This window comes from Erythrolamprus reginae, chromosome 2 (genome assembly GCF_031021105.1).
Source record: "Erythrolamprus reginae isolate rEryReg1 chromosome 2, rEryReg1.hap1, whole genome shotgun sequence".
Classification (NCBI taxonomy): Eukaryota; Metazoa; Chordata; class Lepidosauria; order Squamata; family Dipsadidae; genus Erythrolamprus; species Erythrolamprus reginae.
In genome coordinates, this window is record NC_091951.1 from 25,786,935 (window position 1) to 25,812,484 (window position 25,550).

A 25,550-nucleotide genomic window follows, 5' to 3' on the forward strand; every position below is an offset into this window, starting at 1 on the left:
TCTTTTGAAAGTATACATTCAAATTAAAAAAAGAATACATAATCAAACATTTGTTAAATGTTAAAAAGTCTAGTAAAAAATTTTCAAATCTTAAATGCAATATTAGTACGGTATAAGTAAAAATGCTTAATATGTTATTTATGTGTAATATATTCATCTAATCAAACATTCAAACAAATCTCAATTGCTAAACATACATAAAACAAAATTTTTAATATATCGCTTGTGAATAAACTACTATATCAAAATCATCAACAAATACATCTAATATTGTTATTACCTAAGTAAAAACAGATCTATCTCTTATTTTTTCTTATCTAACCATTTATATATGTTGTTCCATGTTTCATAAAATTTTGTATCTTCTTGATCGTTTAATCGTCTTGTCATCATATCCATTTCGGCGCAATCTAATATTTTAGCTATAACTTCTTCTTTCTTGGGGATTTCCTCCCCCTTCCAGTTTTGCGCATATATTATTCTAGCCGCAGTTAATATGTGTATGATTAAGTAAAGAGTTTCCTTCTTATAAGTCTGATTAGTAATTCCTAATAAGTAAAATTCCGGGGTGTTGTCTATGTCATATTTTAATATTTCTTTTAATATCTTCTCAATCATCTTCCAATAAGTTTTAGCTTTGCTACATGTCCACCATTGATGGTAATAAGTTCCTATATCTTTCTTGCATTTCCAACATAGTGGGGATGTTTTAGGAAACATTTTAGCTATCCTGTTTGGTGGAAGGTGCCATCTATAAAACATTTTAATTTGGTTTTCTTTTAATGAAACTGACTTGGTCATTTTCCAATTATTAATCCAGACTTTTTCCCAAGTATCTATATCTATTTCCTTACCTATATTTCTGCACCATCTTATCATGGTGTCTTTTAGAGTCAATTCTATATTTTTGTGAGCGATAAGAAATTTATATATTTTCCCTATCATTTTTACTGAATTATTAATAATTAAATGACTTAGCAAATTCTTACTTTTATTAAAAGTGTAAAGAGTTATATCCTTCTGGTATCTGGATCGAATCTGGGCATAATGCCACCAATCTATTATTATCCCTTCTTCTTGTAGTTTATTCCTAGGCTTTAGCTTCATCTGATCATTTAATAATTCTTTATATCTATAAAATATTTTCGTGTCTTTTATAGATTTTGGGTGTGTTATTGCTTCTAGGGGGGCTATCCATTCTGGAACATTTAAGAAGTGATTTTTCTTTATGTCCTTCCAAACCTCTAGTAAATACTTCCTTAATGTGTGTCTTTTAAAATATGAGTGATTTTTTTCCTTGTCATACCATATAAATGCATGCCAACCCAGCATAAGATCATGTCCTTCTAAATTTAATATTCTTTTATTCTCTAAGGTTATCCAATCTTTAATCCATGTTAAGGCGGCGGCCTGATAATATAATTTCCAGTTTGGAAGACCAAATCCTCCTCTTTCTTTAATGTCTTCCAAACAGTTTATTTTTATCCTTGCTTTTTTCCCTTGCCATATAAATTTTTTAACTAAGTTTGTCAAAGTTTTAAAGAAAGTTCCCCCTGGGTTTATTGGAATTACCTGAAAGAGAAATAAAACCTTAGGCAGAATATTCATCTTGATTGTGGCAATTCTTCCTAAAAATGATATTTTCAGGTTATTCCATGTTTCTAAATCTTTTTTAATTTCTGATAATAATTTTGTGTAATTATCATTTTTTAAAGTTATTGTTTTCGCTGTTAAATTTATTCCTAAATATTTTACTTTCTTTACAGTTTTTATTCCAGAAATATTTTCTAATTTAGTTTCTTGTATTTTATTCATATTTTTGGTTAAGAAAGAAGTTTTGCTTTTATTTATCTTTAAACCTGCTACCTTTCCGTATTGTTCAATAGTTTGCAATAAGGAAGGAACAGTTGTTATCGGTTCTTCAATTATAAACGTTAAGTCATCTGCAAAAGCTTGAAGTTTGTAGGTTTCGTCTCCTATAGTTAAACCTTTTATTTCGGGATCCGCTCTTATTTTAATTAATAAAGTTTCAAGTGTCATAATAAATAGCAATGGTGATATAGGACATCCTTGACGAACTCCCTTGTTTATATCAAGTGCTTGTAATTGGTTATTATTTAATATTATTTTAGTCGTTTGTTTTGAGTATATAGTATCTATTAAATTAACAAATTTTGAGCCAAATCTCATTTTATTTAATTGCATTTTTATAAATGTCCAGTTAACGTTGTCAAAGGCCTTTTGAGCATCTAAGAACATTAAGGATGCTATCTTATCTGGGTGTTGTTCATAGTATTCTAATGTGTTTATTACTGTTCTAAGGTTATTTTTAATTTGTCGCCCTGGTAGAAATCCATTTTGGTCTTGATGTATTATTCCATTTATAATTCTTTTAAGTCTATCTGCATAAATGGCAATAAATATTTTATAATCTACATTTAATAAAGATATGGGTCTATAATTTTTGATTTTTAGTGGGTCAGTGCCGGATTTATGTATTAAAGTTGTCAGCGATTCTGACCAAGATTTCGGAATTTTACCCTCAAGTCTACATAAATTAAAAATTTCTAACATATAGTTTCTTATTATTTCATTGTCTATCTTATACCATTCTGCCGGTATAGCATCCGGACCAGTGGCCTTATTGTTTTTCTGTTTTTTAATTATAGTTAGGAGTTCTTCCATTGTTATTGGACCATCCAACATAGTCTGTTGATCTTCTGTTATTTGTGGTAATTTTGAGGCCTGTAAGTAATTAAAAACCTCATCTTCACTAACATTGTCTTTGGCATAAAGATCTTTATAAAAATTATAAACAATGTCCGCCTTTCCTTCTGTATCATATTTTATTGTACCATCTTTGTCTTCTAATTTTTTTATCAATTTGGATTGACTCTGCTTTCTAAGTTTATATGCTAACCATCTGCCTGGTTTATTTGCATGTTCAAAATAATGTTGTTTTGCTCTTTTAATTTTTTCAGTTATTTGATTTTGTTCTATAATTCTAATTTTATGTTTAATTACATTTATTTCTGTTTTAAAGTCTCTGTTCTTGGTGTGTTGCTGCGATGCAAATTCCAATTGTTTTAATTCATTTATTAGTTGTACGTACTTTAATTTATTTTCCTTATTGTATTTTGCTGTATAAGATATTGTTAACCCTCTTATATAAGCTTTGAGTGTATCCCATATATTCTGTGGAGTGGTGTCTGGGGTTTTATTAATTTCAAGAAATATTTTTAATTCCTTTACAATCCAATCTTTATATTTCTTATCATTTAGTATATTTCTATTCATCCGCCAAATATTCTGTTTGTTGTTCCTTCTTATATAAACCACTATTGGGTTGTGGTCAGCCCATGTATTAACATCTATCTCTACTTCCCTTATTTCTTCTGCGACCATTTTTGATGTCCATACCATGTCTATTCTTGTCCAGATTTTGTGGGGATTAGAATAAAACGTAAATTGTCTTTTATGGGGGTGTCTTTCCCTCCATATGTCATTTAGCAATAATTCTGTTTTCATTTTTTGAAAAGTACTAGGTAGTAGATTTCTTTTTGTTTTTTTCCTTTTATTATGACTCCCACCCCCTGAATGGTCTAATTGCCTATTCACAATAGCATTAAAATCACCTATTATTAATACATTCTCAATAGCTAAATCTATTATTATTTGATGTAGATTTTTATAAAATGTCAATTGGTCTTCATTGGGAGCATAAATAGAAACAACCACTATAGGTCTAGGTTCAATATCAACTTGTACAATCAATATTCTACCATCATTATCCTTATATATCTGTTTGGAATTTATAGAATTCTCTACGTACATCACCACACCTCTTTTTTTTTGATCTGCTAATGCAGCATACATTTTTCCAATTTTGGGATTCAACAATAATTTTTGGTTATCTTTTTTGATATGTACTTCTTGTAATATTGCAATTTGAGCATTTTGATTTCTGATTTTAGAAAAGATTTGTTTCCTTTTCCTTGGTTCATTAAGTCCGTTAACGTTTACCGAAAAGATCTTTAGATCTTTAGTTGTTGTCATTTAGTGGGTTTTTTGGTTTCTCGCTGAGGCTGAACTCTTCTTATAGCACCTTGGTCCTGCTCTATTACTTGAGCTGTGGCCCCCAATAGTTCCTCTTGTTGGATTGCTAGTATCTCCCCTGGTTGGTGTTGTGCTGGTTGTTGTTGAGCCTCTTGTTGTTTATCTGAAAAGTCCATGTGGCTGATGCCACTATTTTCAAAGAAATACCTAGCTTGTTCTACATTTTCCAGCTTGTATCTTGTGGAACGCCATGTCAGAGAGAGACCTTGTGGAATTAACCAACGATAGGTTATATTTTCTTTGATCAAAATTCTGGTAAGAAACTGATAATCTCTTCTGCTCTCTCTGACACTTCTTGGAACTTGTTTTAATATTTTTATTTCCACTCCTTGATGTTGGAGTTTGGAGTTTCTTGCCCAATGGAGTATGTCATCTCGCAAAGTTTTCCTGGTGAATTTGATATGAATCTCTCTTGGAAGATTGTGGCGACGGATGTAACTATTCGAAGTCCTGTAAACTTCATCGATTTCTTTCACTAGCGCAGCAGGATCCTCCTGGAGTATTCCTCCAATCGTTTCCGCCATAGTCATTTTTAAATCTTCATCTTTTTCCTCTTTCATGTTCTGAAATCGTAGTCCATACGAAGCACGTTGCATCTCCAGCTGAATAATTGATTCATCATGTCTTCTGTGTCTTGCATCAGCTCTCCCTTCGAGATAATCAATTCTTTTTGCGTTTTTGTCGGATTTCTCTTCAACCTTTTTCACTCGATCATCACTTTCTTGTAGAGCTTGTTGGATCACCTTTATCTGGTCTTTCACCTCGCCCATATCAGCTTTCAGTTGGGCCATCTCCTTTTTAAATTCTGCCAAGTCTGCTTTTATAGCTTCCCTTTGTTGTGTTGCATCCTCTTTTATAGCCTCTCTTTGTTGGGTGGCATTCTCTAGAGATTTAAAGATAGAGTCCTGCATATTGTTTAAAGTTTCTTGTAATGTTGCAAAGTTGGGCTGCGTTGTTTTGTCTTTTTCTTTATCCTTGGAAGACATAGCTGAGGCCTGGTGGGTCGGGGAAGGACGTGGGGACACTTGTGGAGAAGAGATTGTTGCAGTAGGTTGTTTTTTGACTGTTTTAACAACGGTTGAAGAAGTTGACATTATCAATTTTGGATCCACTGTTTAGAATTTGAATTAATTTAAATCAATCTAAATTTATATATAGTGAAAAGGAGAAAATTTCTATAAATTCCAAATCTATTCAATCTGTTTTATTAGCGGTTACGCTTAAATTATAACTATTCAATTATCAAGAAAATTCAAAATTCAAAATCCAATATATATTGTTATTAATTATTTTAAAAATTTAAAAATTTAAAGATATAATAACTCAGGAAACAAATATAAAACTTTTAGGAATAGAAAACCAATAAAGGTTAAAAATAAATGGTCTAATAAAAAGACAAAATAAATGACAGGAAAAAAAGAGTAATAACTATTTTAAAAAGGGAGACTTTGAAAAAGTACAGAAAAAAAAAAAAGGAAGAGAAAGAAGACTTAATAAGGCAGCAAGAAGAGGGAGAAAAAGGGAGAGAGAAAAAAGAAATGGGGAGTATTTCAATTCAAATAATTAGAATAGAGCAGGAAACCAAGGTTTGCTAACAATGCATAGTCTTCAATTCAAACTTCTTTTAAAAATAGGAATAATAGGAATAAAAAGAAGGAAAGTCAGAAGGAGAACAAAAAAAGAGTTAATTAATCAAAAAGAAAACACAATATGGATAGTTATGTTCTTCTTATAAATCAGGAAATTATATTAGATGAATAAAGAGTGTGAATCCCAATGTCAGAAAATACAATTGTACTTAATCCCAATTGCAGGTCTCACGAAAAGAAAAAAAAGTCAAATTAATAATTTTCTTGTAGTTAAAATGGAGTCTATGTTCTTTTCCAAATTCTAGACAAAGGCAAAAAAAAATAGATCCCAAGATGGAGTCAGGTTAGAAGTCAGAAGTTCATATGATCAGGCAGATGTGAAAAGGTTCTCAGAAGAAAAAATAATCCCAAGGAAAAAAAGCAATCAGCAAGTAATCCAAAGTAGTTCAAAGGCAATCAGCAAGTAATCCAAGTAGATTAATCCGAAGGTAAATATTCCAAAGGAAAGGTATCAGTTCCTTCTATTTCCCATTTATTTTCAAGTTGTTATATAATGTTATTATGTTGCAAAGACAACAGGATGAGAAAAAATAAGGCAACAAAGTTATATTCCTCCGCTGTTAAGATATCAGCCCGGAACACAATGTTTTGACAGACTATAAAAAAGAAATTTTAATGATCTTTACTAATTTCTTTTAAACATTGAAATCTTCTAAATAGTCATTTCCAGTTCAAGATCCTTTATTAAAGCATAGGGTAAAAAAAATGTTTTATAGATTCCAAAATTCAAATACAAAATGGAAACAGTGAAAATGAGAGAGTTTAGTCTCGGCTGTTATTTGCGGATGAGACTCAGAAAAAAAAAACTTTCACTTTCGCCTCGTTAAAGAAAGCTTTCCCTTGAGGCTTGCGAACGATCAAATCTTCAGATTTTGGTCTTGAAACAAAGAGGAAATTTTTTACCTTGAGTCCTTTAACAGATGTATTCTTTTTCAGTTAGTTAAATGTAGAACTTTCAATTTAGAGCTTTTTCTCAGCTTCCCGCTGGGTGAGGGTGAGAGGGGAGAAAGCGCTGGCCGGTCCTCTCAGGCGAAGAGGATCGGTTCTCCCGTCTTCGAAGCTGCGGGGCGAACCGCTGCCTCTGGAGTCTCAGCGATGGCTCCTCGGGCAGAGGGGAGCCCCCTGTTCTGGGATCGGGCCATCCGAGCCCGATCCGATCGCAAATGCGACCTTCGAAGGGGGTAGAAGGGATCGCTTGGCAGAGCCCTGCCAAGGATGTCCCGCCGCGATCACCGCCAAACCCAAATGTTTCTTATGGCCAATTTCCTGGGATCTTTGTTGTGAATATGGTTATCTCCTGTTTTCCACAAAACAAGGTCTTTTATTGCTGTTTTCGTCTTGTTTACCCGAGGAAATGTAAACATGCATCCTTTTATCACACAATTCTCATCCTGCTGACACATTCTTGTTATTCGAGGAGAGCTGCCTTGAACCGCTTTATGGCCAGTCACTTCCAAGCAGAATTCACCAGAAATGCAGACTCACTTTGCGACCTACGCGCAGTCCTGTTCCTGGCTAATGGAATAAAAGCGTATGAGACATTTATGTTAGAAGTCCAGATATTAAATCCTATCCTAACATGATATGGCAGCCACAGGATGTACACGAAGAGAGCTGGGCAAAGTCAGGCGATAAGTCACTGGATTGATGACCTTTTCGACAGGGAAAGATCCCAAGAAACAGGTCGAGCTTGTGGCTGGGTTTCTCTGAGGATAGATACTTGGTCAAAAGCCAAACTGTTGGAAATTTGTTCCAAGGACCTACTACTCTTTCAGTAAAATAATATTTTCTCATGTTGCTTTTGATCTTTCCCCCAGCTAACTTCAGACTGTGTCCCCTTGTCCTTGTGTTCACTTTCCTATTAAAAACACTTCCCTCCTGAACCTTATTTAACCCTCTAACATATTTAAATGTTTCGATCATGTCCCCCCTTTCCCTTCTGTCCTCCAGACTGTACAGATTGAGTTCATTAAGTCTTTCCTGATACGTTTTATGCTTAAGACCTTCCACCATTCTTGTAGCCCATCTTTGGACCCGTTCAATTTTGTCAATATCTTTTTGTAGGTGAGGTCTCCATTAAAAGATTAAAGGGGGAATGGCAGGAAACTGGCCAGGCCTTTGTGCCGCTCTCAAATTTCCTGGGAAATTTTTCCGGGTTCAGGTTCTTAAGTAGAAAATGGTTCTTAAGTAGAGGCAAAAAAAATCTTGAACACCCGGTTCTTATCTAGAAAAGTTCTTAAGTACAGGCGTTCTTAAGTAGAGGTGCCACTGTATTTAATTATTTCCTAATTAAATGGTGGGATGTCCTTGTGTAAACGGTCTGCAAAACTGTTGTAGTCTTCTTTGGCTTTAATCAGTGAATGCATGACCATCTTGTGGATGGACTGTAGCTTGGACAGAAAATCCTCAGCAACAGGAACTAAAAAGAGTGAGTGGGAAAAATCTGGGATGGTAGCCGAAATTGGCAAAGAACGGCATGGTTTATGTGGCGTTAGCCTGGTGCACCAGTTGCGGCCCTATTTGGACAGGGAGTCATTGCTCACAGTCACTCATGCCCTCATCACCTCGAGGTTCGATTACTGCAACGCTCTCTACATGGGGCTACCTCTGAAAAGTGTTCGGAAACTTCAGATCGTGCAGAACGCAGCCGTGAGAGCCATCGTGGGGCTTCCAAGATTCGCCCACGTTTCTTCAGCTTGCATTGGCTGCCGATCAGTTTCCGGTCACAATTCAAAGTGTTGGTCATGACCTTTAAAGGCCTACATGGCAATGCACCAGATTACCTCCGGAACCGCCTGCTACCGCACGAATCCCAGCGACTGATAAGGTCCCACAGAGTTGGCCTTCTCTGGGTCCCGTCGACCAAACAATGTCGTTTGGCGGGCCCCAGGGGAAGAGCCTTCTCTGTGGCAGCCCCGGGCCCTCTGGAACCAACTCCCCCCGGAGATTAGAACTGCCCCCACCCTCCCTGTCTTTTGTAAACTACTCAGGATTCATTTATACCACCAGGCATGGGGGAGTTGAGATAGCTCTTCCCCCTAGGCCATTACAAGTTATGCATGGTATGTTTATGTGTATTATAAATAGGGGTTTTTAGTTGTTTTTTATTATTGGATTGTACATGTTGCTTTTATTATTGTTAGCCGCCCCGAGTCTGCGGAGAGGGGCGGCATACAAATCCAATAAATTATTATTATTATTATTATTATTATTACTACTACTACTACTACTACTACTACTACTAAATATGCTGAGAGTTATTAAATGTGGACTCGGCTATGGAGAGGAATAATGCCCAATCTTTCTGTTCGTCATGGACAAAACAGTGCAGGTACTGCTCTAAGATGCCAATGACTTTTTCTGTATCCCCTGTCAGTCTCTGGGTGATGCGTGGATGCCAGGGAAACTTGGACCTGGAGCGCTGAGATGAGTTCTCTCCAGAACGTAGCAGCGAATTGAGGTCCTCAGTCAGATACTATTCTGTCAGGTAGACCATGTAGCCGGAAGATGTGCTGGATGAATAGTTGAGCAACGACTTTAGCCATCGGGGAATAAAATACACCCCCTTGGTTCACATGTCCACCACCACGAATATGGCTGTGAATCCTGTGGAGACAGCTAATTGTATCAGGAAATTTTTGGAGGTGCCCCCCCAGCCAAGGTCTCTTTGGTATAGGCCAGTGTTTCCCAACCTTGGCAACTTGAAGCTATTTGGACTTCAACTCCCAGAATTCCCCAGCCAGCAAATGCTGGCTGGGGAATTCTGGGAGTTGAAGTCTAGATGTCTTCAAGTTGCCAAGGTTGGGAAACACTGGTATAGGCAAAGACTGTTGGGGGAGGGCTCCTGTGGCTGTCTTGGCTTGATGACAACTGGCACAAGAATTTACATAGGAGTGGACATCACGGCGAAGTCTAGACCCTCAGAAAGTCCAAGAGACGAGGTGTAGTGTCTTGAAAAGGCCAAAATGGCCAGCTGCAGGGTTATCATGGCACTGGTTCAGGATAAGGGCCCGAAGTGGCCCCGCAGGAACATATAACAGGTCTCGGTAATGTAGCAGGTCCTTGGAAAATATCCATGGTGAATCAGGGCCAAGGTCTCACTTTCTTTACTCCATGAAGTAATCTTTGCTTCCCTAATCTGTCCTCTGAGAGCTACTGTATCCCACCATGGCTGCAATCAACTCAAGAGGCAGACTGGTACGAAGCGGCAACGGTTCTTTGCTTTGGGTGTACAGTGTTCCCTCGATTTTCGCGGGTTCGAACTTCGCAAAAAGTCTATATCACGGTTTTTCAAAAATATTAATTAAAAAATACTTTGCGAGTTTTTTCCCTATACCACAATTTTCCCCGCCCGATGACGTTATATGTCATTGCCAAACTTTCGTCCGCCTTTAATAAATATTTTTTTTAATAAACTTTAATAAATAAACATGGTGAGTAATAATCTAAATGGTTGCTAAGGGAATGGGAAATTGCAGTTTAGGGGTTTAAAGTGTTAAGGGAAGGCTTGTGATACTGTTCATAGCCAAAAATAGTGTATTTACTTCCGCATCTCTACTTTGCGGAAATTCGACTTTCGCGGGCGGTCTCAGAACACAACCCCCGCAAAAATCGAGGGAACACTGTACTCAGGTTTGCGAGACAAGGCATCTGCTTGTTTGTTGTTTCACTTTGGGATGTAGGTGATTCTGAAGTTGAATTTGGAGCAGAAAGAAGACCGCCGGATCTGTCTTTGATTCAATTTTCTAGCTGTTTGGAGGAATTCTATGTTTTTGTGGTCAGTTCTTACTTTTACTTGGTGGAGAGTTCCTTCCAGGTGGTGTCTCCAGGTCTCAAGTGCAGTCTTCATGGCCAAGAGTTCTTTTTCCCAAATAGTGTGGTGGCGCTCAGATGCGTTTAGTTTTCTGGAATAATAAGCGCACGGGAGCAAGGGACCACTATTCCTTGATCCACAGCTGACATTGGAACATCATCTTTCGGCTGTGGCGAGGGGGGCGTTTGCCCAGGTTCGCCTGGTGCACCAGTTGCGGCCCTATTTGGACAGGGAGTCACTGCTCACAGTCACTCATGCCCTCATCACCTCGAGGTTCGATTACTGCAACACTCTCTACATGGGCTACCTTTGAAAAGTGTTCGGAAACTTCAGATTGTGCAGAATGCGGCCGCGAGAGCCATTGTGGGGCTTCCTAGATTCGCCCACGTTTCTGCAACACTCCGCGGCCTGCACTGGCTGCTGATCGGTTTCCGGTCACAATTCAAAGTGTTGGTAATGACCTTTAAAGCCGTACATGGCATTGGGCCAGAATACATCCAGAGCCGCCTTCTACCGCATGAGTCCCAGCGGCCCCAGGGGAAGAGCCTTCTCTGTGGCGGCCCCAGCCCTCTGGAACCAACTCCCCCCAGAGATTAGAATGGCCGGCACCCTCCTTGTCTTTCGCAAATTACTTAAGACCCACCTTTGTCGCCAGGCATGGGGGAGTTAAGTTATCCTTCCCCCCTAGGCTATTACAAGTTATGCATGGTATGTTTGTGTGTATGTTTGGTTTTTTATAATAAGGGGTTTTTAGTTGTTTTTATTAATTGGATTGTTCATGTTGTTTTATCACTGTTGTTAGCCGCCCCGAGTCTGCAGAGAGGGGCGGCATACAAATGCAATAAATAATAATAATAAATAATAATATTGTGGTATATCTGAAGGAGCACGGCCACCACCCTGACATCTGAGGCATCAGCCCCTAGCGCAAAGGGATGACAATGGTCTTGGTACTTGAGAATAGGTTCCTGCATGAAAGCTTTTTTCAGGGTCAGGAACGCTTGTTCCTCAGCATCGCCCCATTGGAACTTAGCTCCCTTAGTCAGGAGCCGGGTGAAGGGCACAGTCAAGATGGCAAAATTCGGGATGAATGTTGGTAATAGTTCACAAATCCCAAAAATCTTTGAACATCTTTCGCTCAACATGGGGGTTGCCACGTTCGCAAGGTCTCGAGTTTCTTGAGGTCTATGGCGATGCCTTGGGAAGAAATAATATGTCCCAGGAATTCAATGGTGGTCTGGTAAAATTGAAATTTCTCCAGCTTGACGTAAAGGTGGTGTTCTCTCAGGCATTACAGGACTTGTCGTAGATGCCGAAGGTGACTTTCTCTCTTTTTTTTTTTTTTGGAAAATAAATTTATTAAATATATACAATAAAAACCAGATACAGAAAGACAAAAGAGATATGCATATTGTACATTTTTTACACTCTACTTATGTAGTAATTGGGGAGTGGGAGAAGGGGGTTGTGAAGGGATGGAAGTAGATATAGAAGGAAGGAGGATAGGGAGAAGAAGGAGGGGGGGTTAGATGAGCGAAAACCAGCGTTAAAGCTGGGTCTTTCATGATTTGCGGCCTGTAGTTTGAGCTCGTAGTTGGTGTGTTTTACCCTAAGGCTTTATTGATATGTTTTGAATGTAGTTTTTAGTGCCAATATATATAATTCATTTAGGGGTTTATTTTCTTTGTAAAGTTGGAGTTTGTGTCGATCGATGTTTACAGTTTGTTGTTTCAGTTTGATGTTATGATTTGTGATGTAAATTGCCGAAGGTGACTTTCTCATGAGGAGGAATAAATCAAAATGTCATCATGATAAACCACCACTAATCGGTCCGATAAATCTTGGAAAATGTCGTTCATGAAGTGTTGGAACAAGGCTGGAGCATTGGTAAGTCCAAAGGGCATGACCGTATACTCGAAATGGCCATACCGGGTCCCAAACACGGTCTTCCACTCGTCCCCCTCCCAGATCCGTACCAGGTTGTAAGCGCCTCGCAGATATTGATATTGGTGAAGATGGCTGCTGATCGAAGACACTCCAAAGGTTCAGGGATCAAAGGCAAAGGGTACCAGTTGCACACCCTAATCATATTCAAATTGCGATATTCACAGTATAGGCGTAGATCTCTGTTTTTTGTTTTTTTGTTTTTTCCAAATAGCACTGGGCTGGACAAAGGCATTGAGGAGGGATGGATGAAATCCCTGGCCAGGTTTTTATCTCAAAAATCTTTTAACATGGCCAATTCGGGTTCCGACATTGAGTAAAGGTGTCCCCCAGGAAGCTTGGTATTTGGTAATTGTTCTGTCGGGCTCTCTGGTAGAATCCTCCCAAAAATTCACAGGTACAAATTTCAGACAAACACACATTTGAAAATTCAAAACAATGTTCTTTATAATGAAAATTCACTTAAACTAAGCCCTCTTTTGGTATAGCAAAGAGCACTCGTCTCCAAACAAACTGGTAATTTATACAAGTCCCTTATCAGTTCTGTGATACTTAGCTTGCAGCTGTGAGGCAATTCACAGTCCTTCTTTCACAAAGTGAAACACACTTTGCTCTGGTTTAGTTTCAAAGCGGGGGAAAATCAGCACACAAAAAGTCAAAGTCAGTAAAGCAGTCAGGAAACACAATGATCAGATAATCCTCCACAATGGCCAAACCCACAGGCTGCTATTTATAGCAGCCTAACTAATTACCACAGCCCCACCCAACCACAGGTGGCCTCATTTTCTTTGATAATAATCTCTCAGTTGTTGTTGCCTGTGCATCGGTCTCCACATATGTGGCTGTATCATTAACTCTTGTTCTGAATCCAAGGAGGAGACAGATAATTGATCTCCTTCTGAGCTGTCTGCCACACTCCCCTCCTCCCTGTCACTCCTGTCTTCTTGGTCAGAGGAGCCTTCATCAGCAGATTCCACCGTGGGCAAAACAGGCCTGCAGCATGTGGATGTCTCCCCCACATCCACAGTCCTTGGGGCAGGAGCTGGGCCAGAGCTAACCACAACAGTAATAAGTCATTGGCCCAGTAATAGGGTAGATGGGCAATTGGTTCGTCTCTTTTTCATTAAACACATCAGCAAACTCTGAGAGGTCGGATGGCATTTTGATGTCAGGTTGGGCTGGCACCTGGGCTGTGCAGATTTGGCACATGTGGTCCACGCACTGCAGGCTGGGAAAAGAAATACAGTTCTGGGACCACAAGATGTGAGGATCCTGATTTCTCAGCCATGCTAAGCCAAGGACTATGGGAAAATGAAGGCCTTTGTAACATAGAATTGGATGGCCTCTTCCTGTTGTCCAATGGCTAGGCTTACTGGTTGGGTCATGAACCTAATGGGTCCAGACAACCATACACAGGCATCGATTGTCTCAACTATCATGGGAAGTTTGAGTGGGCACAAGGGCATAGCATGGGAGCAAGCAAAAGTCTCATACATAAAATTGGTGGTGGCTCCAGAATCTACCAGGGCATGGGCTGGGAGGGCTTGGTCAGGGTTCTTGAGTATTACCTTGGTTGCTAGGATCAGATGTCTCGAGGATCCAAGGTTCTCATCTGTAGAACTGGAACTACATGGGGCTACCTCTGAAAAGTGTTCGGAAACTTCAGATCATGCAGAACGCAGCCGCGAGAGCCATCGTGGGGCTTCCAAGATTCGCCCACGTTTCTTCAACACTCGTTGGCCTGCATTGGCTGCCGATCAGTTTCCGGTCACAATTCAAAGTGTTGGTCATGACCTTTAAAGCCCTACATGACATTGGACCAGATTACCTCCGGAACCGCCTGCTACCGCACGAATCCCAGCGACCGATAAGGTCCCACAGAGTTGGCCTTCTCCGGGTCCCGTCGACTAAACAATGTCGTTTGGTGGGCCCCAGGGGAAGAGCCTTCTCTGTGGCAGCCCCGGCCCTCTGGAACCAACTCCCCCCGGAGATTAGAACTGCCCCCACCCTCCCTGTCTTTCGTAAACTACTCAAGACTACTCAACTACTCAATGGGGGAGTTGAGATAGCCCTTCCCCTTAGGCCACTACAACTTATGCATGGTACATTTGTGTGTATGTTTGGTTTTATAATAGGGGTTTTAGTTGTTTTTTATTATTGGATTGTACATGTTGTTTTTATTATTGTTGTTAGCCACCCCGAGTCTACGGAGAGGGGCGGCATACAAATCCAATAAATTATTATTATTATTATTATTATTATTATTATTATTATTATTATTATTAATAATTATTATAACTTGGCTTGGTGCCTGCTTGACCTAATGTTTCCACTAGGCCAGGCTCTGGTCATTTGCTGGAAGGATGGCGAGGCACTGTTGAGCTGGGCCACGGGCTGGAACTGGAGCAGGAACTGTGGCACAATGTCTTTTCTGGGGGCAGGCGATGGCAAAATGTCTGGCTTCTCCACAGTACAAGCACAAACCTTCAGCTCGACACTTGGGTTTCTCAGCTTCAGTCAGGCAAGATCTGGCAATGCTGAGGTCCATCGACTCATCTCTGGCTATGGCGGTTGGGCGATTCCCACGGTATGCAGGTGGCATCGGACCAGATTACCTCCGGAACCGCCTGCTACCGCATGAATCCCAGCGACCGATAAGGTCCCACAGAGTTGGCCTTCTCCGGGTCCCGTCGACTAAACAATGTCGTTTGGCGGGACCCAGGAGAAGAGCCTTCTCTGTGGTGGCCCCGACCCTCTGGAACCAGCTCCCCCCGGAGATTAGAACTTCCTCCACCCTCCTTGCCTTTCGTAAAGTTCTTAAGACCCATCTCTGCCGTCAGGCATGGGGGAACTGACATATCTCCCCCTGGGCCTATACAGTTTATACATGGTATGTTTGTGTGTTTGATTTCTTTTAATAATGGGGTTTTTAGTGTTTTTAAATTATTAGATTTGTTCTTACATTGTTGTTGTTATTGTTGTAAGCCGCCCCGAGTCTACGGAGAGGGGCGGCATACAAATCTAATAAATAAATAAATAAATAAATCTGAAAGTCACATCTTGACGCAGGGATGGGTGGATTGGCATGTGTGGCCTGGATTCCCCGGCGAGGAGCAGGAACTGGTCTGTGGTTTTCGAAGAATGGTATCTGTTATCTGGTCAGACAGGTCTACTTGGATCACATTCTGGCTTCAATTTCAAAGAACAGCTGGTATAACGCATCCAGTGTACGAGGAGTAGCATTGTGCATGAGCTCAGTCAGTATTTTGGCAGACAGTCCCTCTTGGAACATCTCCATCACCGCCTCCCCATTCCAATTCAGGGGAGCTCTTAAAACGATGAAACTCACACCTTCCACCAAATAGGATAGCAAAAATGTTCCCTAAGACCTCCCCATTATGTTGGAAATGTAAGAAAGAAATAGGGTTCTATTATCATCAATGGTGGACGTGTAGTAAAGTTAAGCTTTATTGGAAAATGATAGAAAGAATAATAAAAGAAATAGTAAAACAGGAGATAGAAATAACCCTGGAAATTTTACACCTAGTTATTCATATTTTGACCGCGGCCAGGATAATGTATGCGCAAAATTGGAAAGGGGAAAATATCCCCAAAGAAGAGGAAGTTATTAAGAAAATACTAGATTGCACTGAAATGGATATGATGACAAAGACGGTTAAAAGATCAAGAGGAAACAGAATTTTATGAGATATGGAACAATGTATATATATGGATAAAAAAGAAATATTAAAAGTAAAAAATAAATAAATAAGAGAATTGTATTAGTAGAGATATGATTTAAGAGTTATGTTAGAATTAGTTTATGTATGAAGATTTACTATATAAGGTAAAACAAATTTCTTCTTTTCATTTAAAGTAATAAGTTGATTTTAAGTATTTTTTTAATGTATTCTTTTTTCTGTATTGAAATTTTACTTCTAGAATAAGTGGGAAAGATACAACCCCATCTCTATTTTAAATGTATGTTTGTCAGTCTTGTCTATTTTAAGAAAATTAATAAAATATATTGGGGAAAAAATAAAACGATGAAACTCGGCTATATACGGTAGTCAGCTACAGATCTGGCACCTTGTCGTATCTGGCGTAGTTGAGTGATGGCATTCTGGATGCGGAGGGGATCAGAGAATTCATGTTGCATCAGCTGGAAGAACTCTGCATAATTTTGTAGAATTGGGTCTTGATGTTCCAACAAGGGGGATGACCAGACGGCTGCTGAGCCAATTAACAGGCTCAAGATAAAAGTAGCTTTCATCTCACCATGAATAAAATCTTCTGGACAAGAATTAATATATGTTGTGGTTAGCTCTGGCCCAGCTCCTGTCCCAAGAACTGTGGATGTGGAGGAGACATCCACATGCTGCAGGCCTGTTTTGCCCCCAGTGGAATCTGAAGATGAAGGCTCCTCTGACCAAGAAGACATGAGTGACAGGGAGGAGGAGAGTGTGGCAGACAGCTCAGAAGGAGATCAATTATCTAGCTCCTCCTTGGATTCAGAACAAGAGTTAATGATACAGTCACGCATGCGGAGAGCGATTCATAGGCAACAACAACAGAGAGATTATTATCAAAGAAAATGAGGCCACCTGTGGTTGGGTGGGGCTGTGGTAATTAGTGAGGCTGCTATAAATAGCAGCCTGTGGGTTTGGCCATTGTGGAGGATTATCTGATCCTTATGTTTCATGATTGCTTTACTGACTTTGACCTTTTGTGTGCTGATTTTTCCCTGCTTTGAAACTAAACCAGAGCAAAGTGTGTTTCACTTTGTTAAAGAAGAAGGACTGTGAATTGCCTCACAGCTGCAAGCTAAGTATCACAGAACTTATAAGGGACTTGTATAAATTACCAGTTTGTTTGGAAACGAGTGCTCTTTGCTATACCAAAAGAGGGCTTAGTTTAAGTGAATTTTCATTATAAAGAACATTGTTTTGAATTTTCAAATATGTGTGTGTCTGAAATTTGTACCTGTGAATTTTTGGGAGGATTCTACCAGAGAGCCCGACAGAACAATATACAAATGACATTGATTGAGAAACGGAATGCATTTATCATGTTCTGCACTGAATCTCTCTGGTAGAGCCAGGTGGCATTTCTGCTGCAAATTAGCTACCCAGTTTTGGAGAGCTGCCATGATCTGTCGTAAATCAAGTATGTCAGCTTCCATCTGAGCCATGACGTCACGAAGTCTGTGCAGTGGATTGAGTGGGTGGACTTTCAATCTGTTCTGCTCACGGGCCTCCGATTAATTCCAATTCCCAGAAAATCACTTCTTAGTAATGAAACTCACTCTTTATTTCATTCGAGCAGGATACATGAATGCAATGCATAGTTTCAGAAGTATCATAGAAGCAGAATTCTATCTCATAAAAACTAGCTTTGACTCTGTATCTGGGAAGCGCACCAAACTCAATCCTTATCACACTCCTTAGATAACTCCCATCTCATTAATCAAAACATAGGCAGAAGCTCACCAAATACTTTTACTAACACAGGAACCCAGCGCAGGATGTCTTGGGAGACAGAGATCATGATTTTTAGAATTTCTTTTCACGCACACCACAGTTTCTCGGCTCTTCCGTGGAACAAACGTTGAAATTCCACGCCACTATTTCCCACAACCCTTCCTTTATATTGCCTGGAAGTACTGAATTTAATAATCAAAAGGTAATGTAAAGCTCATTTTCCAACTCTTGCTCAGTGATGACTCCACAAATGCAGTGGATTTCTAATACACTACAATTGTAATTTATAATCTCTCTCCTGAATTTTGCATCTCTATGACCAAAGCAATGGAAACTGCAGTTTAATGTTTCCAAATGTAAAATAATGCACTTGGGGAAAAGGAATCCTCAATCTGAGTATTGCATTGGCAGTTCTGTGTTAGCAAAAACTTCAGAAGAAAAGGATTTAGGGGTAGTGATTTCTGACAGTCTCAAAATGGGTGAGCAGTGTGGTCGGGCAGTAGGAAAAGCAAGTAGGATGCTTGGCTGCATAGCTAGAGGTATAACAAGCAGGAAGAGGGAGATTGTGATCCCCTTAGGTAGAGCGCTGGTGAGACCACATTTGGAATACTGTGTTCAGTTCTGGAGACCTCACCTACAAAAAGATATTGACAAAATTGTACGGGTCCAAAGACGGGCTACAAGAATGGTGGAAGGTCTTAAGCATAAAACGTATCAGGAAAGACTTAATGAACTCAATCTGTATAGTCTGGAGGACAGAAGGAAAAGGGGGAACATGATCGAAACATTTAAATATGTTAAAGGGTTAAATAAGGTTCAGGAGGGAAGTGTTTTTAATAGGAAAGTGAACACAAGAACAAGGGGACACAATCTGAAGTTAGTTGGGGGAAAGATCAAAAGCAACGTGAGAATATATTATTTCACTGAAAGAGTAGTAGATCCTTGGAACAAACTTCCAGCAGACGTGGTTCACAGTAACTGAATTTAAACATGCCTGGGATAAACATATATCCATTGTAAGATAAAATACAGGAAATAGTATAAGGGCAGGCCAGATGGACCATGAGGTCTTTTTCTGCCGTCAGTCTTCTATGTTTCTATGTTTCAATTTGTCTTCCTCAGCCTCCCTTTCCCCCTCATTATAAATTTAGAATTTCAGTTTCAGTCATAGTATATCAGTCCATGCACTCTGTGACTCTGATGATGTGAGCTGCAATTAAGCTTCTGCCTCTTAATTTATTTGTTGCGTTGCTGATTGTTCCAGTGCTACATTCTATGAAAAGAATGACATTTCATTAGGCACAATTAAATTAGAATGGCTAACTTGGATCTGTTCTGATTGCCATTCCTTTCAGATATAGGGATGGTTTTCTCCACCACTGCCAATTTGAGAAGGAGTTTTCAAACTGGACAACTAAGCTAGAGTTCTCCTTGTAACTTTACAACCTATAAAGCAGCCATTGGTTGTGCCAGTGGGTTTGTAGGCCTTTGAAAATCCTACCATTAAAAAGGATCTGTCTGGCTTCCCTGATGACTCTTTCCTTTATGAATCAAATTCAACAGACATCTTGAAAGTTGAGGTCCCCACGATGGAGTAGAAACAAATGTTTCAATAAGCCAACAAGACGTTATAGTACTGCTTCCCATTATGCCAGTGAGAACACACTTAGAATATTGAGTCCAATTCTGGTCAACATAAAGTGAAAAAGATTAGATTAGATTAGATTTATTGGATTTATATGCCGCCGCTCTCCGCAAACTCGGGGCGGCTCACAACAAAGTAAAAACAATACATAATAACAAATCCAATACCCACCAATCCAATTACAATGTTAAGCTAAAAAATTCATAAAAAACAACCCCAGAATATTACAAAACAAGCACACAATCAATCTAACACCAAAACAACATAGGCAAGGGGGAGATGTTTCAGTTCCCCCATGCCTGACGGCAGAGGTGGGTTTTAAGGAGTTTGCAAAAGGCAAGGAGGGTGGGGGCAATCCTAATCTCAGGGGGGAGCTGGTTCCAGAGGGTCGGAGCCGCCACAGAGAAGGCTCTTCCCCTGGGTCCCGCCAGACGACATTGTTTAGTCGACGGGACCCGGAGAAGGCCAACTCTGTGGGACCGAACCGGTCGCTGGGATTCGTGTGGCAGAAAGCGGTCCCGGAGATATATAGAAAAAGATGTTGAGATTATGGAAAAGGGGCAAAGAAGAGCAACTAAGATGATAAAGGTTCTGGACACTAAATCGTATGACGATCAGTTAAGGGAGCTAGGATTACAAGGCTATTGAAGGGAAGGATTAGAAGTAAGCATGGTAAAGGAGCTTTTAAGAAGTGGCTGTGGTCCTCATGGCATCTGCGCAGGTTTATTTATTTATTTTATTTTAATTAGATTTGTATCCCGCCCCTCTCTGCACACAGTCCTGGAGACTATACAGATTAAGTTCATGAAGTCTTTCATGATAAGTTTTATGCTTAAGACCTTCCACCAATTTTGTACTCCGTCTTTGGACCCATTCAATTTTATCAGTATCTTTTTGTAGGTAAAGTCTCCAGAACTGAACACAGTATTGCAAATGTCGTCTTACCAGCGCTCTATACAGCGGGATCACAATCTCCCTCTTCCTGCTTGTTATACCTCTAGCTATGCAGCCAAGCATCCTACTTGCTTTCCCTACCACCTGACTGCACTCTTCACCCATTTTGAGACAGACTGTGCCCCCTTGCTTTCCCTACTGCTTGACCAAACTGTTCACCCATTTTGAGACTGTCAGAAATCACTACCCCTAAATCCTTCTCTTCTTTGTTTGCTAACACAGAACTGCCAATACAATACTCAGATTGAGGATTCCTTTCCCCCAAGTGCATTATTTTACATTTGGAAACATTAAACTGCAGTTTCCATTACTAACGTATTCATCAGCTCTTTATGTGGAACCATATCAAAGGGTTTGCTGAAATCCAGATAGGCAATATCCACGGTATCATCTTCATCCAACACCTTTATGACATAGTCAAAGAAATCAATGAGATTAGTCTGACATGATGCCCTCAATAAAGCCATGCTGGTTTCCTTTAAAAAATAAATTTAGGAATAAATGTTTCCCTGTTTCCCCCCTTTTTTGGTATGTTGATCTTGTAGATATGTAAATATGTAAATAAACAAAATAAAAATATTTCTTTCAAAAAACAAATTTAAGGAAAAATGTTTCCACATTCCTCCCCCTCCCCCTCTTTTTGTATGTTGGCCTTGTAGATATGTATATTTTTTATTTTGGTTTGTTTTAAATTCAATAAAAGTCATTTAAAAAAAAGTAAAATAAATTTAGGGCTCGGAACATATCTAAACTTGGTAAGCTAAGTAGCATCACATCTCACTATTTCACTAGGCTCACTTGCAAAGGTCAGTTGCTAGAAGTGAGAAACGATTTGACAGCATTTGTACAGTGAAAACATCTTGCAAACGCCTTAGACAGAGACGGGGCAAGAGTGTTTTTCTTCTTGCTATCAGGAGATGGAAGTCAAAAAGGCAACATCTGTGCCAGAAACGTGCATAATAAAGGAGTTAAAACCGTAGAGTACTGAATTGCTAGAAAAGATTGGAGGAGAGAAGAAACGCAGAGGAACTTCCTCTTCCGGAAGACTCATGGGAGGAAGGTGGGGTGCAGAGCGGCTTTTGTGCTCTCCCGAGGATCGAAACAGCAGCTGGAAGGTGAGTTCAGGGCAGGTGGGAGGAGAGTTCGGGAGCAAATCGGGCTGTTTGTTTTTCCTCCACGGCCTCGAAGCAGAGAAGCAACTCGGCTGAAGCATGTCAGCTGCTACAGGTTCCCCTACTGCCCAAATTTAAGCCCACTGGTATTGCACGCTATGAAACTGGTTGCTGCAATTTTCTGCTGGTGGGAAGATTGAAAAATTCTTTGGGAATGGCGTCCCTCCAGAGGTTGTGGGTGCTCCATCACTGGAGGTTTGTGACAGAGTTGGAAGGGACCTTGCGGGTCTTCTATTTTGACACCCTGTGCAAGCAGGAGACCCAATATCATTTCAGACAATTGGTTACTTGTTCTCAGTATCAGGGAAATTCTCATTAGTTGTATTCTGCTTCTCTCCTGGATTAGTTTCCATCCATTGCTTCTTGTCTTGCCTTCTGGTTCATTACAAAATAAATGGACTCCTTTTTTTTTTTTTGACTCCTCAACAATTGGAACCTTACTGTCATGTCACCCCAGTCCTTCCTTTTACTAGACTAGACATACTTGATTCCTGCAACCCTTCTTTATATGTTTTAGCCTCCAGCCCCCTGTTGGTCTTCTCTGCACTCTTTTTTTGGTGGGGGGTATAAATTTCTTATTGTTTTTCACACCTTACAGAGATTCCAATTTACATACCTCAAATTAAAATATAATACAATACAAAATCAAATGTCAAATTCTTAGTCAAATTAATAAAATGTTTCTAATTATTTATCCAATTATTTCTGGTATGTATCATTCAACTTGTGCTACCTCCTTTCCAAATGCTATCATCCGGATTTTAGATAATGTTCTTTGCTTTCATTTATATTTAAAGTGCTATAACTCTCTAAATTTCTCTTGGCTATTTGCTATTTTTCCTAACTATGCCATCGTGCTGTAGTCCCTTTCTAGTGTTCTTACATTCAATCTTCTTACACTCCTACTTTCATTTGGAAAAAAAAATCACCTCATTTTATCGTAACTGCCCTTAACAATAGAAAATATCCAAATTTACATCTCTTTAAAAGCCCAGAAAGGAAAGAATTTTTTAAAAAAAGAATAAAAGGAAAAAGGAAAGAAAAAGAAGAGCGGAAAAGAAAAAGAAAAGGAAAAACACTATTCAAATCGGGTTTTAATCTATACATAGGAGGAAGGGTTGTTGTTAGAAATTTTAAAATACATTTCCTACTCAATTCATTTATTTCACTTATTTCATTATATCAGTATATCATTTCTACTTTAAAAGATCAAAGTAAATTTAAATAATTATTATTCCATTATTTTATGCCAAAAGTATCTTCCATTAAAAAAGACCAAAGTATTAATATTCTTCCCTAATCTAGATATTTTCCACTGCCGTTCTTAGTATGATAATCTTCCCTAATCTATAAACCCCGCTGCCAATCCCAGCGTAATCTTCCCTAATTTGTGTGTCACTGTCATATTAGTGCAATAATCTTCCCTATTCTAATTATTTTCACTGCTAAATGCAGTGCTAAATCTTTTGATCTGTTAAAGTAGAAATGATATAATGATATACAGTGAACCCTCGAGTTTCGCGTCTTCAAGTATCGCGAAAGGGCTATTTCGCGAGTTTTCAACCCGGAAGTAAACTCCACCATCTGCGCATGCGTGCCCTTCCACGCATGCGTAGATGGTGGAGTTTCCCCGCCGGGCAGAGGCTTCCCTGGGTCTTCCCCCTCTTGCCCCCGTAAGACCCCAGCGGCGGCGCGAGCAACGGCGTGGGCGGGCGGGCGGAACGCGCGGGGACACCCCAGCTCGGCGCTTGGGGACATCGCAGCTCCGCTCCCCAGCTGGGAAGCGGAGCTAGGGAGTCCCCACCGGCGCGCGTTGCTGGGGAAAGCGCGCGCGCTTGGGGACATCGCAGCTCCGCTCCCCAGCTGGGAAGCGGAGCTAGGGAGTCCCCACCGCGCGCGCGTTGCTGGGGAAAGCGCGCGCGCTTGGGGACATCGCAGCTCCGCTCCCCAGCTGGGGAGCAGAGCTAGGGAGTCCCCACCGCGCGCGCGTTGCTGGGGAAAGCGCGCGCGCTTGGGGACATCGCAGCTCCGCTCCCCAGCTGGGAAGCAGAGCTAGGGAGTCCCCACCGCGCGCGCGTTGCTGGGGAAAGCGCGCGCGCTTGGGGACATCGCAGCTCCGCTCCCCAGCTGGGAAGCAGAGCTAGGGAGTCCCCACCGCGCGCGCGTTGCTGGGGAAAGCGCGCGCGCTTGGGGACATCGCAGCTCCGCTCCCCAGCTGGGAAGCAGAGCTAGGGAGTCCCCACCGCGCGCGCGTTGCTGGGGAAAGCGTGCGCGCTTGGGGACATCGCAGCTCCGCTCCCCAGCTGGGAAGCAGAGCTAGGGAGTCCCCACCGCGCGCGCGTTGCTGGGGAAAGCGCGCGCGCTTGGGGACATCGCAGCTCCGCTCCCCAGCTGGGAAGCAGAGCTAGGGAGTCCCCACCGCGCGCGCGTTGCTGGGGAAAGCGCGCGCGCTTGGGGACATCGCAGCTCCGCTCCCCAGCTGGGAAGCAGAGCTAGGGAGTCCCCACCGCGCGCGCGTTGCTGGGGAAAGCGCGCGCGCTTGGGGACATCGCAGCTCCGCTCCCCAGCTGGGAAGCAGAGCTAGGGAGTCCCCACCGCGCGCGCGCACCCCAGGCGCGAGCAACGGGGTGGGCGGGCGAAGGGCGGGCGGCAGTGGAAGCAAAAACACCATCTGCGCACGCGCAGATGGTGTTTTTACTTCCGCACCGCTACTTCGCTAAAAATCGATCATCGCATGGGGTCCTGGAACGGAACCCTCGCGATGATCGAGGGTTCACTGTAATGAAAGAAGTGAAATAAATGAATTCAGTAGGAAATATATTTTAAAATTTCTAACAACAACCCTTCCTCCTATGTATACATTAAGATACTGCTAAATCTTCCATAATCTATATATTATTCCTAATTCTAAATATCTTCCACCATTGAACTCAGTGATAATGATAAAAGAGCTGGGGTGGCGCAGCAAGTAGAGTGCTGTACTGCAGGCCACTGAAGCTGACTGTAGATCTGAAGGTCAGTGGTTCAAATCTCATCACCAGCTCAAGGTTGACTCAGCCTTCCATCCTTCCAAGGTGGGTAAAATGAGGAGCCGGATTGTGGGGGCAATATGCTGGCTCTGTTAAAAAGTGCTATTGCTAACATGTTGTAAGCCGCCTTGAGTCTAAGGAGAAGGGCGGCATAAAAATTGAATGAATGAATGAATGAATAAATGAATGAATAAATGAAAAAATAAATAAATAATCTTCCCTAATCTATTGATTTTAACTCTTTGTTGTTTCTTCGGTCTTTCCTTATAATGCCTAACATAATTAGTGCTAGTTATTATCCCATATTATTGTAACTCTCCTCCCTTTTCTTTTCCCCCTTCCTCCCACTTTGTTTATCGCCATAAATCAAATATGCAATTTATAATTCAATCAATCAGAATAATAAAAAAGAGAGAAAAAAGAGCAAAGAAGAAAAGAGAAAAAAGGTCATCCAGAAATAATCATAATCATTATCAGATATCTCACCTATATCTCACCAGTAATCCAAGTGTGATCTTACCAAAGCATTATAAATTGATACTAACACTTCACATGATCTTCATTCTAGCCCTGTGTTAAGGCAGCCTAGGATTGCATTAGCTTTTGTGGCCACTGCATCACACTGTTGGCTTTTTTTTAGTTGATTGTTCACTATGGTAGGACTTCAAGATCCATCTCACAGTTACTGCTATTGAGTCAGGTTGTACCTATTCTGTACCTTGCCATTTGCTTTTCGTGACTAATTGTA

General features: G+C 40.7%; 1 protein-coding gene across 1 annotated transcript in view; it reads left to right on the plus strand.

Annotated features, from left to right (window-relative positions):
* Positions 1 to 25,550, plus strand: part of LOC139160051 (zinc finger protein 84-like) — a 64,571-nt gene that overhangs the window by 12,633 nt on the left and 26,388 nt on the right. The window contains exon 3 of the mRNA XM_070737577.1: positions 13,761 to 13,767. Coding sequence (XP_070593678.1) covers positions 13,761 to 13,767 — 7 coding nt within the window. The remainder of the gene's footprint in view (positions 1 to 13,760; positions 13,768 to 25,550) is intronic.